This window comes from Apostichopus japonicus, chromosome 17, assembly GCF_037975245.1.
Source record: "Apostichopus japonicus isolate 1M-3 chromosome 17, ASM3797524v1, whole genome shotgun sequence".
Classification (NCBI taxonomy): Eukaryota; Metazoa; Echinodermata; class Holothuroidea; order Aspidochirotida; family Stichopodidae; genus Apostichopus; species Apostichopus japonicus.
The window spans coordinates 8,192,183-8,210,464 of record NC_092577.1 but is presented as its reverse complement, the minus strand read 5'-3'; the positions used below and the strand labels follow the sequence as shown (position 1 = coordinate 8,210,464).

The following is an 18,282-nucleotide window of genomic DNA, read 5'->3' as shown; positions in this document are numbered from 1 at the left end:
TGCCATCGAAGTTCGTTCCTGGGATGTATGGCTAATAAATTGTCACGATTTTGTGTCAAATAACTCTTCTCTGTCAATCTGTGTCCTTATAGGCTAGTATAGTTGTCTGTAGTACGTAGTAGTACTAGCTTAGGCATAGTTGTACTAGTACTGAGTAGGCCTAGTACTACTACTAGTAAGTGCTTTGAAACGCTGTACTGTATTAAACGCGATATAAGTGTAATTTATTATTATTATTATTATTGCTAGTATAGTAAAGGCTTCATAATTGACGCACCCTCGTAATTGACGCACCTTCATATATTACTAGCAACGATACAGCAGGCCACCTAAACTTTTTGCAGTCAAGCAGAATTATGTATTTCATGAGCTTGAAGCTATTTCAGCTATTTGCTGACCAAATTGTGGTTTTTCTTAAGCTTTTAACACCCTCCCCAAGTTTTGCACGAGGCTAGGTACGCGTGTCAGTGCAATGTGAAAGTGCTTCATGCGCTGCACTATTTGTAGGCACTCTATGTGTATGCCTGGCTTTGAATTACCACTGCAATTTGAGTTAGTTTAAACAGTTGATAACATTTTACGTTGCATGTTTGAAGCTAACTACAGTTGTATGTACTTTGTTTTGCAAATTTCAGACGAGGAGAAGCTTTCAGTGGCATTGCAAGTACTTCCACTTCTGTTTCCTGCGGGAACTAAGTGTGATGGAGTCGGAAAGAAGAAGAAGAAGCTGAAAGCAACTTTGGCAGAGGCAATGCAGTATTTTGTGCAATGTGTACAGGTAACTACATTAAATCACTTATCCCATTTTCTTAGAACTGGAACAAATACTACATGAACTTGTGCGTTGAAAGATGTACTAGGGGTGACGGTAACTAATCAGAAGTACAATTCCAAGTTAAGGGAAGAAAAGTTTGATGTGTCATTTGTGTGAATGTGTGTGTCCAAACTCCCCCCAAACTGAAACCTGGTCGGGAGATGCTCTATGATGGACTTTGTGTTAAGATAGATTTCCATGGATATTGTATGAAGAAGGAAAGGTTTTCATGAACTTGCAAAGTCCACAGGTATTTGGACAATCAAGTCTGAATAAAAAATATAGTTGTGACTAAGTTTGAAAATCAAATTGTCAAAACTTGTTTTCTTGCTATAATTACAAAAGATTTTTTTTTATTAAATACAAGTTTCAGTTGGTATAGATTTGAAAATACATCAAGCATACCTGACCTGAAAAAAGTGTGACTTGAAGTATCTACAGTATAGGATATCTATTAATGGACTTACATTTCAGTTTCAAAGTCAGTAATATGAATTTAAAAAATGGGATCAGATTTCTTGCCTTTACCCTTTGCTTTGCATGTGAGAAAAAATTCACAACTATCACTGACTGCATATCTTGTTTATTGTTTTCACTATTTCATCACTGCAGATTGGAACCAACTTGCCAGAGTTCCTGGCTAAGGTTAGCCAGACGCAACCATTTATTCTGATCATTGGAGAGAACAGAAGGAACCCATAACAACAGTTTGTGATAGTAGAAAGGATGGCAATACCAGCTAGTTCTCTTATCAAGGCAGTTGATCTATGTTTCAAAGTGTTTTATGTATTGGACCTTAACTACCCTTGGGAGTGTAATAACGTGTGGGATTTCATTCAAAAGAACATTTACAGGCTGGGCGAAGGGAAGGGAAGGCTAAGGTCAACACCAAGTGTCTTGGCCCTCAAGAATTTTGTATCATGCAGTGCGGAAACTTCAAATGAGATGTAAAAGAGGGTGCTTACGATTCATGTTTATAGTATTGACTGAAAGCATTAATGTTGGAATGCTTTCCTTATATTATTTGGTTTTTGTGGGCCAGCATGAAATTTGTATGACTGAGTTTGCTCAAAATATATTTTTTTGTAAAGACCTTACAAAACCAAAATATAATTCTAATAGAGGAGCTGGTTGAGCCCATTTTCTTCTTTTAATGATACCCAAGACCAAATACTTTACAGGCCATCATACTTCAGAAACTTCACTTGGTTTTGACGAGCTTGGAATCGTCTAATATTTTGGAGGTTCATGTGATTTGTGCAATAATTTCAACTTAGTTAAATATGTTTGAAATAATATTAAGAAATATTATATAAATGGAACAGTATTTCAAAATTTACAAATGTTATTCAGACTGACCAAGATCCAGCAGAATCTTAATAAATTTTAAATGGTTTAGAAAAATTCATTTCAGACTCGAAATGTGAAATTTGTTGTATGTGTACATAACCCATCATGTCGTAGCATTTTTGTGCCCCCCCCCCTCCTTAACAGGACCGCTTGATATGTAAATTTGCAGCAGGCCATTAAACCTTTAGAGAAAAACCAAAAACATATACTAACTATCACATTAAATGTAATGATAGCATCTTTGAACGCTGTGTATATCTTACCATAGTTGACTGGAATCATGCGCCTAACTGAAAATGGAGCCACAAAATGTGCTTGTTCGTTTTATGAACTTCATTCAACATTAATTCTGGATACAGTATAGTATTTCATTTTAAATTCCAATGGCATTTAGAATGTCTGCATTGATGGGTCTTGCTTTCCTTATATATAAATTTACCCGATTTTATAGGTCTGCCCCTGACTATTTTTTAGAGTCAAGTGAAAAAACACCGGCCTCAAAGGCCTATTTAAGAAGGCAATGATCTAGTCAATTTTGACTAGTATGTAGTCAAAATGATGAGATGTTCCTGGTCAATTTAGAACCAGGTTTTCTAGTCACTTAAAATGACCAGATGTCTCTAGTCAAAATGACGAGGATCTCATAAAGTCATATTTTACATGGTAATCTGGTCAAATTTGACTAGATTCTAGTTAAAAATGACTAGGTATTTTTAAGAGTGTAATACTTTGATCAAGACCGTCAATCCGAAAAGAGGGGAGGCCGGGGAAGGGGGTACATTAATGAATAAACACGGATAAAACTGAAGATATCCGCGAGCGCCTTGGCGCAAAGACGTTGTCGTCTGGGTCCAGGGGCAAAGCCCCTGCAGGGGTCTAGGGAAATGATATGTCATTCAAAAATATAGTTCAACAAAAGTAACATTTGACAAGTGATTCTATTAATTCTAGTGATTCTCTTTAACATCATCATCTTTAGCAAAATTATTCATATTGAAACTTAAACCCAAAACGGGACTATGCACACAAAGATTAACTTGTTATGCAGACAGTTTTAGTTATACTAAAAGTGAGGACTTATATGCTGCAAAATATAAATTCATCATTGGCACCTCGATAATTGTCTGGTAATGATGCGTTCATAGAATCCTGTACAGCAGCTTGAAAGTGTTTCCGTGATGTGGGTCGTAAAGGTTTTATGGAAAAGAAAAAAAAAATACTAATAAGTTATTACACTGCAACTCACCAAATTACAATGTAGACGGCCTCTTGACTAGTCACAACATATTTTTATTATATTATAATTATATATTATATAAAAAGGGGTCTAACACAAAGAAATACAATATGAATTCGCAATATGCAAATAATGAGAACAAATATGATGGTCGTGACTTTCCAGTACAGCAAAGATAAGAGGCGAGTGAAAGTTCCAAGGAAAATGCGTACTATCGACTAGCGAAATCTATCGTTATAGTATTGCGTCACTACAAGTGTCATCATGACAGAAAGATAATCAGACATCTTAAGCATTTTTCAGGATATTGCTTTACTACAAGCTTGCAAATAAGTCAATATTTTATCACTTCTAAAACTTTTGAAATGACGAGATGAAAGTATTTTGGTATTTCAACATTTATCAGAAAATTTCCAAATTATACACTTGTTAAATTCAGCTGAAAAGAAGGCCACTGCTACGGGTGTACACCCCTTCCCCAACCCTACTTACGACTTTACAAAACATTGTTCATAGGCAAAGCTGCATGGTGTATGGAACCATTTTTAGACCAAGATGGTAGTCTAATTATTCCTCGAAGTGCACACGTTAACATTAGACTGGTAGGAGTTGCAGCTGCTCAAAAAAAAAAAAAAATCAGGGGACGGGGCTACTGAGGTTGCCTTCAACAAGCCAACGACCACACCTCCTCCGTTTTTAAATTCTTCTTTCCACTCTGGCCTTTCCATAATAGTGTAGGCCCTACCTAAGTCAGTTGGGATCTGCTCCCACCCCCCCCCCTCCCAATTGAAATCCTATATTAAACATGAGGTTGAGAAAGGGTCTCAATCTCCTAGTCCTGGAAACCAATTTCAAGTAGAAGATAACCTATACATCTGTTATTAAAATGTGGTACATGGTTACATGAAGGTAACATGCTATAATGTGTACCTCTTTGTCAGGCATCATTGTATATAGGAATAATAACTGGTTTGGCAACCTGTCCACCCAAAGGCTTTTTACCGAATAACTGGACGAGCAAGACTTTATTTTCTGATTTTTCATGCAATTATGCAATTGTGATTTTAACATCGGTCAGTACAGTTTTCAAACTTCACACTAGTATTCTTTAGCACAACGTTAAGTTTAGAAAAAAAATTATAGTCTAACTACGCCCCAGAATTGTTTCAGTCGGAGGACCCCACAACCCCCTACATGGATATGCATTCAACTACTCCACAGCAACACCATCAACACTTTCGCCACATATAGTCTGAACATATAGGTTCATTAGTTCAGTAGTAGTATGATGAGTCTCGTCTATTCAACATGCTCAGTGATTAACCTCCGCTACGTATCACGATCTTGTGTTAGGTTTATTGCTTCCTCGAAATTGTTAATGTGAACGTCCTTAAATTGCAACTTTATTTATCCAAGCAAGGTAGTCACGGGCTTTCCTACTGGTTTAGCAGTGTGTCTCAATGTTTCTCTTAAAGCAACCTTTGCTGGAGCGTCCTCCTGGAGTCTTGCTACATGACCGAAAAATCTCAATCTTCTATGTGCGACTATGGATGACCAAGGTGTTTGGTTGGTTTCATTGTAGAGCTCATCGTTTGTAACCAATTGTTGTTATTGGTCCATCTAATGTTGAGAATTTTAGGAAGTAGTCTCCTTTGAAAAGTGTCAATTTTGCGATCAAGATCCTTCGTTGTGCCCCACAGTTCGCAACTGTACAAGAAAATTCTCTTTAATAAAGCCTCAAAAGTCCTAAGCTTAATGTTTTGGCTTATGTTTTTGCTTTTGGAAATACTTGACAGTGTGTTGAAAGCACCGTTGGTTATACCAATTCTTCGGTTAATATCTTCTTCGGTCCCCAGCAAGCTTCCAACATATTTACACTTCTTCCAACTTTCATTTCTTGTGATTGAACATTTCTCATTTTTGTGCAGTTGATTTTCAGAATCCTTCCTGCCAGTTTCTCAAGGACTCGTTTTTCGATTTATTGCAATATATGCTGACCAGTTGATTCCCAAGAGATATCATCAGCGTATTGTTAGTCATCTGTGAAAAATGAATTATTGGTGGTTGTGCTGTAATCATGATCAGCTTACTGAGATGGCAGGATAACTGCATCGATATCATTATCATCTGATTTCAAAGAGTTGGCTAGATAAGTTATAAAAAATAGTGCGCTTGCACTATCTCCTTGTTGTGAACCAATGTAGTGTTAAAAGGAAGTCCGAATTGCCCTCTAGTTTGACGGTGAAGGAGACGTTATCGATTAGCAGTGATATCAGGTGAAGTTCGTCGTTGTCAAGAACCTGTTCTAGGTCAGTTAGCAGGGATCCTATTTGAATTGTGTCGAACGCCTTACTCATATCTAGCATCAATAGGTTTATACTAGGGTAACGTATTAATATTATAGCTTTTTCTGCCAGCACTTTAAAAGCAAAGACGAGTTCAGCTGTGCAACGTCCTGAAGTGTAATCATTCTGGGTAATAAGGAGGATATGCTCATCAATTGACGGACGAATCCTCTTGGCCACACAAACCGAAATCATTTTCCTTAGTGTTGATAATAAAATGACTGGTCTTAAGTTTTCTGGTGGACCTTTAGTATGTCCCGGTATTTTGGATAGGAGTTAGGATTCCTTGTTTAATTTCAATTGGGAAATATCTTGATTCGATCCTGATTCAGCTATACTATTTAAAATGTTTGCTATGTGCTTGTGTGTGCATGGGGCATATTTCAGATGTTCGGCTGTGACCTTGTCACCAACTGTGGTTTAATTATTATTTTCAGGATGAGACTGCTCGTTTAATTTCATCTTCATCAATGGGCGTGGTTACTTTTTTTTCTGGAAACACGTTTGGTTTGGGATTTGGGATATTGCAGTTAAAAGTATTTTCAAAATGTTTGCTGATTTCTTTAATTTTTGTGTCGGTATCTCCTATGTGTTTATCGCCAATTTTAACTGTAATGGGGTCTCTCTTACTGTTTTGTTGTGCTATAACTTTAAATAAACTGTACGAGTCATCCTTACAATTTTAAATTTCGGAAATGTCGTCAATTAATTTGTATTCATTGGCAGTTTTGACTAGAAATGTTGTTGTTTAAAGGTTCATTCCCCTTCCTAAATTGATCGGGAGCATTTTGGAATATAAACCAACAATACTAAGTACTAAAACTTACAGGAGAGTTGATCCATTTTCAGGATTTGAGAGGCAAACTTACCGATTGAGACCCTCAATGAATGCACATGCACTTAATCAGAAATAAACACAAATTAGCCACAAGATGTACCTAAAAAAATGAAAAAATGATTGGGTTGGGTAGGGGTTTGGGTAGGCATCACAATTAAGCAAACAATACACATTTTGTCATTACTTTGACCCACATGGAAAACTGACAAATTTCAAAATTTTCATATCCTTTTCTTTTCTTGAAAATCAAGTTTGTCTTAAATCGGCATCTGTAATATAACCGAGATTTTCAACATTAAACTACTTTATCTAAACATTTCTTCGACTTATTTCAACCTCTTCTTTAATTCCCTTCATGTAAAATGTCGAAATCCTTTTGCTTTAAACTTTCGCCTTTCTACTAGACAGCATTTAGATCAAAATGTCGACTTATCATCTAAAAATATTAGCGTTTTATTTAAAACTTGTACATTTCTTTCGAAATTGCCATTGCATTTCTCGAAATGTATTTCTCATATAAATTTCAACTATTTTATGTCAAATAAAAAAAAAATCTTGATGAGTATGATACTAAGTAAAAAGGGAGAAAAAAAGGGGGGGGGGCTACATGAATTGACTGTTAACATTGTTGGTGAAATGTCGATATAGTGATTTGATTTGAGCAATTACAAGTTACGCTTAAATACAAAACATGGTTTGATTGCCTGACACTCTCTTCGCTGGTGCAAAGATTCTACTGAATAATCCAGCACTGACATGGAATGGAATTCATTACAAAGATGGTTTAGGAGAGGAGGGGTTAAAAAAGGGTTGTGTAGTTACATTTATTGTAATAAATTCATAAGGAGGATCGAGTATTTAGTGTTATATATTAGTGGAGTTCCAAGGTACGTAGTATATTCGTGGGAGTTGTGTGTAACCATTGACTTGTTGAGTGGTTGTAAAGATGGATAAGTTAATGGAGAGGAACCTCTGTTAATAGTTAAAACAGTAATAATTGATCGGTGAGATAATTTGACGGTATGGTATAGAGCAGGGTTGTCCAACCCTTTGCAGAGGAGGACCACATGGAATGATTATGATGAAGGAGGGGGCCGCATGAACCCTACGCTAGAGTTTTCGATTTTTTGCCCGAAGCCCAATGCAACAAAATGTGAGCACTGCGCGCTCGGAGCGCACTGATTTATTTTCCTCCCTGATGAAACAGATGAATACAGTCCAGCCGCCCCCCCCCCCCGCCTCCTCTGAGAGATTTGTCACACAAACTGACCTGTATGCAGTTTTTTGGACCCAGAAGGTTTGAATGATTGATTATATAGCTTCAAATTGTTATCAATAAATCTGCTCACTAAAAATTCGCACTGTAGAGCATCTCTGGCGGGCCGGACGCAACCCTGCGGCGGGCCGGACTGTGGCCAGCGGGCCGTAGGTTGGACAACCCAGGTATAGAGGCATAGGCTATGTACGAAGGCCAGGCCACATTTATGTAGGCAATATGCTAGACTAGTAATGCAGTTAGGCTATGTTAGAAATCTCAAACATTACCGGCGAAAAGTTAGATTTACTACTTTTAGCGAGAGGACGTGCTTAGCAATCTAACTCATAAATAATGAGACACTGAGTTTTCTTTAGAAGTCTTAAATTAACCGAAGAATTAAACCAGCGATTAACATTCTCGGTGAGCTGATGCCTATCCTTTACTTCGAAAACAATTGCTTCATTCTAGCTAAGAAAAAGACAAACTGTAGAAACTTTGTTATCCATTCAAAAGTCTTCAACTCAATTTTAATGGTACATAACATAGCCTTCTAGGCATTAATACAAGTCAATATATACCATTCCACAATTGTTATTGTAATCAGGTCGGAAATTTGAGCCAATTGTGTGAGAAACATGCAGCTTTTACCGAGCAGGCTGACTGAAATAATGTTATTTAATAACTGATTATTAGCTGAATGACCCGACTCCTATTTATATACCTGACACTCAATGTGAAATATAGGTTTGTTAAATAATGTATAGGGTCTAGAGCTTTGAGCCTCTTTAAAACAGTGTTCCAATTTAAGTTTAATAATAATAAAATGCAATAAATAGTTATTAAAAAGAAATATTTCGTCTACGTCTTTCCAGCAATAACTAGATCGTGGTGTTCTACTCACAGCAGGAATGAATTTGATGACTAAACAAAAATATACATCATCTTTTTATCATCATTAATTTGAAATAATTATAATTCAAGCAGAATAGTAGGAATTGGATCAATATTTAAAAAAAGAAAATTGTATATTAAAATTTGAGTTTAAGATTCATCAACCTTCTCTCTTGAAAGTTGAATTTGATCTACCTTTGCTTCTCTAAATTGAATTTTACTGATAAGAAACAACCTTTTGATTTAAATATAGTTCTTCCAAATCTCCTTAAACTTTTTAAAAAGCTGGTAATAGTTGAAGCTGTAGGTTTCCTTGTCATGATTCCTATTACGTTTGTGACTAATATTGTCATTTAAATTACATTTTCCTTCTGAAAGTTCAAACTTAAAATGCAAATAAATATGATCAATATTTTTTTCAAAAGATAGAATTATCTCAATTCTTGATCACCCATTTGAGATTTGTTTCCTATCATAACTAATATATTAAAATATGTAGCCTCATTTTCTTACTTTATTAAACCTTACTTTCTATAAACCTTTAATTGTAAAACAATAAAACTAACCCGTTATAAACTAAATTACCACTTCATTTCCTGTTATCTAATCTAATCTAATTAGTTCTGTTAATATTTGTCTCCCCTTAAAATCAATCCGTTATTTCCGTTCCATTAATTAAAATCCTTTTTTACAAATGAACATTACCTAAATGTCCTAGTTTATTGCTAACTTTATTTCTATTTTTATTTCGTTATTTTGATTATTGATAATATCATAATAATTACTCTAATCCTAACCAAATCCAATCTATTTATATCTATCTACTCTATTATCAGTAACTCTATTCCTTCATCCTAGATTCCCATCTCCTGTGTGAATCTAGAAGACTGTTCTCCTAGAGTTGATGAGTCTGGTCTGAACCTGATCCTTCAGTCTGGTCTCTCTTTCTCTATCCTGAGTTCTCTCCAGGAGCTGGATATCTATGACTGCAACAGGAGACTAACTAATGAAGAGTTGGCGGCCATCTTGTCTTACTCCTCACAGTGTACAAGCTTGAAGAAGCTGTTGTAAGTATTCTGGTAAAGATGTTAGAATCATCATAACAGTTAAACAGGGAATTAAATTAATTTATAAAGGTTATCAATATTAAACGAACAATAGAAAATGTAAAGTCTGCTGTAACTTTAATGTCAAGGATTGGATTTAATTAGTTTAGTTGGATTTATTTGAGTAATTAGGTCATCACGAAAGGAATTTTGTAGGATGTTATAATAAATAAAACAAAGTATAATGAATTAATATGGAATATTTTGAGAGAATGTTGGTGTTGTTTAGTTTATTGTTCAACATTTAACTAAGAAATATGTTTTAGAATGACAGGAATGTTTATTAGGATAGCATAAGAGATATATAGACAAGGTCGTTTGAATTTTATAATTCGAATGAGTTTTAAAATAGGGTTTTTGAGCTTATAAGTAATAAATGTAACTTCTCAAGCTGAATGTTGTTGGGTAGCATGGGTGTTTGAGTATAGATTTATAGATTTTTATAATTTTTGTGAGATAAGTCTAAAAATAAGGTGTGAAAAAGCTGAGAATAATGACCCAATAAGTCCAATTGAAATAAAACCATAACAGCTGCACTTTATGAAAGGCCATACTGTATACTTTTCCATTCTTTACACAAACTATGTTCAAATAGTACTCTTCGTTAAATGTCCAGTGTTCTCTCTCGATATTGATACAAAGATTAAAACGAATTCCAAACGCTTATGTTATATACATCTTAACGTTATTGGTTGCTTCTTCCAAGTTTGATATGTAAACCGTAACTGTATAAAACATTTGACATTATTTAGAGTTGACTTTATTGATATTTCAACCAGTCACGTGACCAGCCTCATTGGTGTGAGGGAAAGCCTCGTCTTTCGTCCTCGTCTTAAGAGTCAGATAACTTTTCTTAAGGCTTACATTGATATGACTTTTCACGGCACCATTAAGTGTTTACCCTGTGTTACATTGTTTTCTTTGAATGGGTGACGGGATCAAAATATGACTTGCGTCAGTTGGGAGGGGTCTAAACAAGGAGACCCCTTTGATGAATAAAACACCCTTAAATTAATAACTGTCAATGCTTTTGCAGCGGATAGGTTGACACAAGAACGGTTTGTTTGATAAAATATAAATTATTTAAGTTCATTAATATTTCTGTTATATGGCTTACATGTGTACATTGGGATGATATACTATGGCCCATACATTATATACAATATCAGTAAAATATTTTTAAGCGCATCTTTCAGCCACTCAATGAATAGATACAGAAAACAAACGATTGTAAAGAAAAAGCTTTTACATTAAAACAACGAAGTGATCATTCGCAGGGCAGCCCGGCGAAAAACTTACACAGACACTGTATTCGCAGGGCTGTGACGATTTTGAAAATAGGTTTATTATTGGCTTTCGATGACAACATTTTTGATGTGGCGACATTCATTTGACCTCGGCGCGCAAACCCTAAGTTCTTTCAGTTTCAGGCTTACAAAATCAGATTCTATATTGTACATTATACAGATGCTACATTTGAAATGTCATGAATTATTAGAAAAATATTATTTTTGAAACGACTGACATAAGAAGAACTTAATAACATTTGCACATTAAATTTACGACTCAGCCCTAGGGGCCTAGGCCCAAGGCCTAAGTCTGTAAGTTCTAACGTAGGTAGCCTAGCCCAAAATACATGTCTTAAGCGTTACTGTTAGGCTAAATGGACTGACCAACGGTAGCCACTGCCTAGGCTTGCTGACGTTAGGTGTAGGCAGTAATTAAAGATATTAAAAAGATGGAACAGTTGGCCCCAAATCATGAGATTGAAACCCAGATTTATGAGATGCAAAAAGGGCTTCAAAAAAGTCAATTTTGGGGTCCTCAATTATGCCAATCTTTATGGCCCCATATCGTCAAATATAGGTTCTACTTAATCCATATTTGAGGGGCTTGAAAGGCCTGTTTTGCTACTGATACCAGTCAGTTTAGGGGCCTTGAAAAAGCTAACCTTTTGAGCCAAAATAGTCTTAGTCACTTCATAAGCTAATTTTTGGAACCCCAGTAGTTCAATTTTAAAAGCTTATTTTAAGGGAGCTCATCTTGGGATTCCCCAAAAGCCGACATTGCCTGAAAGCCAATATGGTCAAGGGTGTGACACCCCCCTCCCACACCTTTACATGCAAATGGGCAGTCACTCTGCAAACACAAAGGTGGAAATGAGGGATGACTTATGTTGGCGGTACTAATGCTAGACTGGTTCAATCGTAAGGCACTAGGCTCCCAAAACCAATCCTAACAGCATTTAGATAGGAATCCCAAAGGCCAATAAATTCCTCAAAATATAGAGGCTCCCAATTGTGACTCTCAAAAAGATAGCTGTGGCCCAAAAGCAAACTCGTATAGCCACAAAAGTTACTGAGCCTCCCCCTACAGTTTTAACCCAGTCTAAAGCTGCCCTGTAAATAAGGTGTATGTGTCTGGCTATTCGCAGGGCAGCCCTGCAAATAAGGTGTCTGTGTCCGGCTGTTCGCAAAGCAGTCATGCAAATAAGTTGTCTGTGTCCGACTGTTCGCAAAGCAGTCATGCAAATAAGGTGTCTGTGTCCGGCTGTTCGCAGGGCTGCCCTGTGAATGAGATACCTGTGTCCGGCTATTCGCAGGGCTGCCCGGCGAATAAGCCCTACCTTAAAACAAACTGCAACAGTTCGGTAAATATTATATTATGCTAATTAGATTCGAGGTACGTAGCCTATGTATTTTATTAACATTGGCCAGAGTGGTGTTTTACATAGAGCTGTGCAATGTACAAATATAAGGTAGAATGATACTGAGCTAGACTTGAACATATTAATTGGATAGTATGCACAATCTGTTAACGGTTAATCCATATAATTTAATTTCATGCCCGCCAAGCTCAACTTGCTGGAGTAAGGAATCTTACAGACAATATGCTTGTATACACAGAATCCTTCTCTTAGATTTTGCAGTGATCAACATATCAGTAGGCTGTGGATTGCTGAAAAGGAGTTAAAACGATTGTTGTAAAATCACTACTTGTCAAACCACAATCCATATATGTTTGGTCTATTTACTTGAAGGTTAAGTCACCAGTATAAAGACACTTAGTGTGGATTTCACTGCAAATGTTTTCGATGATATCGTCCATTTACTCTGTCAGAGGCGACGGAGCCGTGGACGAGGGGTGGGATGGGTAGGGGTTGATTCGGCACATGCTTTGCCACTGTCCTGGCCCCGCTTTTTAATGGAAATTATCAGTTCCCAACTTAATCATTAAAAGTGCTCTCTTGTTTTCGTGCATTCATGTCTAAACATTGCTATAAGGTTCGGTATTCATAATGGAAATAAAGGTTCGTTATTCATAATAAAAAGGGATCTTAATTCATAAGGTCAGGTATTCATAATGGGAACAAATGTTCGATATTCATTATGGGAAAAACAATTAGATATCCATACTGGACAAAAAGGTTCGTTATTCATAATATGAAGAAAGGTGCGATATTCATCATGGAGCGTAAAGTCCGTTGTTCAATATAGGAAAATGGTTCGTAATTTATAAAGGTAGAAAGGGTCCGATATTCATAATCGATCAAAGGGTTCCTAATCCATAATGTAAAAATAGGTTCGTTATTCCTAATAGGAGAGAAGTGCGTCATACAAATGCGAAAGACGTCCTCCATTTACGCGGACGCCTATAATGTTCAACCAGTGGCCTCAACATACTTTATATTCGGAGGGCGCATGGGGGGGGGGTGCTCAACAGCCCTACTGTATTGGGGTGTGACAGTACAGAGTGTCCCCCTGTACAAAGTGTCCGCGGAGAAACTCTGTACCAGCACATTTAGTCCGGTCGGACATTATCTGCTGAAAATTGTGTCATCTAAGAGCAAATATAGTCCCGCCGGACGAAATGTCCTGGCACAGAATGTCCCCAAATACTGCATAGCATATTTTGTCCCGCATAAAATTTAGGCATTTCGACATTCGAAAGGCAATTGAGTTCATTATATCAATAATTAGAGCACATGCATACATCAGAGTTAAATGTTACAGGAAATAAATGAGACGTTGTGCGTTGCTGCAAAACAAAAAATAGAACGGGCGAAACAAAGTCTTCCATTTGCAAAAGATGTTAACCATGTTTTTGTTGTGACTGCTGCTATTTTATCCTCCGTATATGTTGCATGCTGTGTTCGGCCACTACATTGCGTTAATAGTCATCTTCAAAGAGGGAGAGATAGTATAAACCTAACTCCCCTCACCCCCCCCCCCCCCACGCAAGGCGGTTACGGGATAGGGTATGCAACAGCTACAACAGAAAATGATAATTACAGAGGTAAAATATTAAGAACTTAAATGAGTCCAAATTTTATTGTTGCCGTATAACACTAACACACAGTGGGTAAGATATGACAATTACGGTAACTGTACTTCATAGGTCTACGAGAGTTGCCTAGCCAATATGAAATTTCATCCGTGCGTAAAGCACATTATCGGACGAGAACCGAAGGTGTTTTCAAGTTACATCCTAAACGAAATCGGCAACGCTGCATACAACACTCAGACCCATACACATCATTTTTATTATACAAATAATAAAATGAGGGGTCTTCTTAAGTCTGTGATCTATCTGTGAGGAGTTCCAAATTTTTACTTTTGTTTGCTACTAACAACCCTGACGTAGCTGGCAAATACTTCTCTGACCTTAAAAATGTCAACACTGCCAAAACCCTTTCGGCGCTTGACGCGCTTGACACCTATTTATTGACTTTCAATACTACTTTATTGTTTACTTTTTTACGCTTCCTTATTTTTGTCACTTAATCGTCGAGTCAATATTTTCCCCCTCTCAACAAGGTGGAGGGCGATTCCCCACCTCCTACCCCTTAACACCGTTGTGATGGCCATACGTGAAGCAAAATTTCATTTGTATAGACCTCATGGCATTCCTGGCAGTTCAAGTGATAAAGGTTTGTTGTATTTAATTATGAATTTTTCTTGATGGACAAAAGTGGTTCAAATTATAAAAGATATATTAGAACGATATCCTCTTCAAAAGAGCTGCAAACATACAAGAAACAAAAACAAAGCCAAACAAGGGAAATAATAAAGCAATTAGGACAGAGCAGGTTGCAATATGCTGGATTTTGTATTTCATCATGTTTCATACACTTTAAATACGTCATTCTTTTAGAGATAAGTTTGTTCAAAGAAAGTTAATGAAGAAAAAAATCAAAACATGAAATTGGATGATAGTCATGCACAAACACAATATTCTGAATATATATATCATACTGAGCAAAGAGTGAAAAAAATGATTACACGTGGGATCAGGGGAGTAGGAGCCTGGGTGGTACTGTCTGTACATGCTATTTTTAAAATACCATATCTTTTTGTAGCACGGTTAACAATAACCAATCTCAATATATAGTATTGATAGCATACTAACACATCATATATATTTAAGTGATATGGCAGGTGTGTACCGGTTTATAGCATAACGAGCAGTGGTTGTGGAATGAGAAAGTGCCCTCTGATATTGTGTGCCCACCCCACTTCCTCCCCCCCCCCCTGCATGGGATAATTAATGAGGAAATGTAACTGGAATGATGACTCTACCTTTGTAGCTCTGATGCATCTAAATATAATCGATGCTTTCTAGAGCATCCTTCAAGCAGGGAGGTATTACTTAATTAGAATGATATACTACTGTCATTCTTCTTCAAACAATATGTACGTGAAACTCTCATAATCCACATGAAGAACATCCTCATTGGAGTTTGGTAAAGACCTCAATGAAACCATGCAGACGTTTCCCTATAGAATTCCCACTTGAACTGCTTTCCACAAACAGTAGGATTACCTATATAATGCTTCAATGTGCAACTTGATACCACCAAAAGTTTAATCTCGATTGTAAATTGCAAAAAATGGCTGATTCTCATGTATCCAACGGGTTTGCCGTTAAGACCTACAAAGAACTCCGTAACAGCAAAAGTTACAACAGGAAGCAGAATATGGTCGGTTATATGTTTTACTATGAAAACTTATCTTGAACAAAATTTCCAGAACCAAGAAACACGCCTTCTTATTTGTTATTTGATGAAGTAATGAGGTAATAAAGAATTATGAGCGTCACATCCTTCAAAATGTAAAATATATCGATTTCCACCGACTGGCAGTGTGAAGTCAAAAGCCTGTCTTTGCTTAATCGTGTAGCATTTTCTCTCATGATATGTTATAGTGAAAGACAAGATTATTGTCGGTAACAAGTTAACTGCTTAGAAAATCGTCTAGACATGTCTTCCATTAACTCCATGCATACTCCCTTATTTGGTGGTCAGAGATGAGATATCAGTACAACCAAGTCTGTGCAAAATAAAAGTTGGAAGGAATATTACAAGTATTGAATGCCACACTGTAAGTCAAATATAAAACAAATCATCATATTCAAAAGGTTTATGTTTAGACTCCACTATTAAGACAATTAACATTCACCATATTGGTTGCATGAGGGAAGACTGTTAGTGTACAACTGAATTATGCTTAGGGATTGAGTTAATTGGATGATCTTTTATTGTGACACCTACATGTTTGTGGGATTACTTGCTCATTTTTTTATTGGAGATTGCATGTCATAATGTTGGCGCTATACCATACAGTTCACTACCAAACCTGAAAAGTTTTAACCAAATGAGCCAATATAACATTTGTGACATATTAATTCAATTAAATATCAGACATTTATCAAATTAGAGTAAGCTAGGATACAACATAAGTTTGATGCCTTTTGGTGCTCTATTGATGTATGTGAGCATGGTATGACTGTTTAATGCCGATCAAACATTAATTGTCCTAAATCAGGATCCATGGGGGTTCAAAACACCCTCTGTATGACCCAAATGCAAAAACAAATAATGCTTGCTAACCATTATAATAGTAAAATGTACTATTACACATCATTTTGCATCAAGAGACCTAAATATTGCCTTATTTTGACAAAGAAAAGGGGTCCCTCTCCCAGGTTTCAGAAAATATCACCCACGAATACACACACAAACACATTTAGCAATTTTTCAACAAGGGACCTAACAGAGAAATGGTACCAAAACTCAGTTGATACATTATCTCTCTTATCTTGTCGAAGTTCCTGTTAAAACAGCCAAGTAGCTATCAGTTCACATTTTCTGAGCAGAAAAGTTCCCTGTGGTTACAATATCAAACCAAGGAGTTGTTATATAACTTTTTTTGAAAAAACAACAAACAATAGGTGATGTGTAGCTGTGGCATGTGGTCTTAATTATTTACTCCTCGTTTGTTTGAACAAATAAACTGTGTCTGCTGCAGTGAAACATTTCCAGGCAAACTTAATTTTTGGGGATGTAATCCAAATGAAGACAATTGTCTGGCTATATGCCACTTAAGAACCAGAGCTGGAACCTTTGCAAGTAAATATAGGAACAGAAACTACTTACATATAAACTTGTTAATAGGGACTACACCTGCAAAGAATTACAGTACACTGTCCCCCGGTTCTCATCTACCTTCATTACCTTTCTGTATGCTTTATACCTATGTGGAAATAATAATAATAATAATTATAATTTTTTCCTGATATAACGCTTTACATAAAAAAATGATCTCAAAGCTGCTTCACAGCAACGCATACAATATTACAACTTAAAAAAATATTTCAGCTTAAAAATATGACAGTCTAAAAATATTGCATCCTAATAATTACAGAAATAAATGACTTTCCAAAAATTCAGAAATTAATGACAAAAGCAATGAAATATGACAGCATACAATTAAACTAAAATACTTAACTATTACAGTCAAAAATTAGCAACAATAAGACTATCAAAACATGCCCCCCACCAATAGTTTAGGTGGGGGATATAGTATCTAATACCCCCCCCCCAATATTTGGTGGCATAGTGTTTTTTTTAGCATATTTTTTTATTTTTTACGATATCGTTAGTAATTTCAAATTAGAAAATGCTTAGATGCAAATTACAAGGCCAGGGAAGAGCCATTTCCAGCGATCTGGGAGGTATTCTTGGCCAAAATTTTCTTTTGCGCTTCGCGCCAACTTATGGTAGCGCTACGCTTAGAAAGTTTGCCTATAAGCTTTGCCCCTCCCTTGGCAAATTCCTCACAGGGCACCTTTCTAACCGTGTCACAATTTGTTACTATATATGTGGGGATATACGGTAGTATCTTATATAACCTCCAACATTTGATGGCGTAATTTTTGTGCGAGGCTATAAATAGAAAATAATGCGTGAGATTATTGATCCAAATCATATTTGGCGGTGGCTAAAACTTCATCCAACACATGCTGCATGAGGTTAATGACTCTCCGTGGTCGTTTCTGTGACCTGTGACCGTATAGCATGTTTTCACTCATGATTATTATCATAATGTCTGTATATCTCTTGTGTATGATTGTATAACTACTGTTACGTTGGGATACGAGAGGT

General features: G+C 36.4%; 1 protein-coding gene across 4 annotated transcripts in view; it reads left to right on the top strand.

The window, feature by feature from the left end:
* LOC139985116 (uncharacterized) overlaps nucleotides 1-18,282 on the top strand; it is a 364,233-nt gene that overhangs the window by 326,308 nt on the left and 19,643 nt on the right. For all 4 annotated transcript variants that reach the window (XM_071999320.1, XM_071999317.1, XM_071999318.1 and 1 more), the window contains exon 4: nucleotides 9,592-9,800. In XM_071999320.1, coding sequence (XP_071855421.1) covers nucleotides 9,592-9,800 — 209 coding nt within the window. The remainder of the gene's footprint in view (nucleotides 1-9,591; nucleotides 9,801-18,282) is intronic.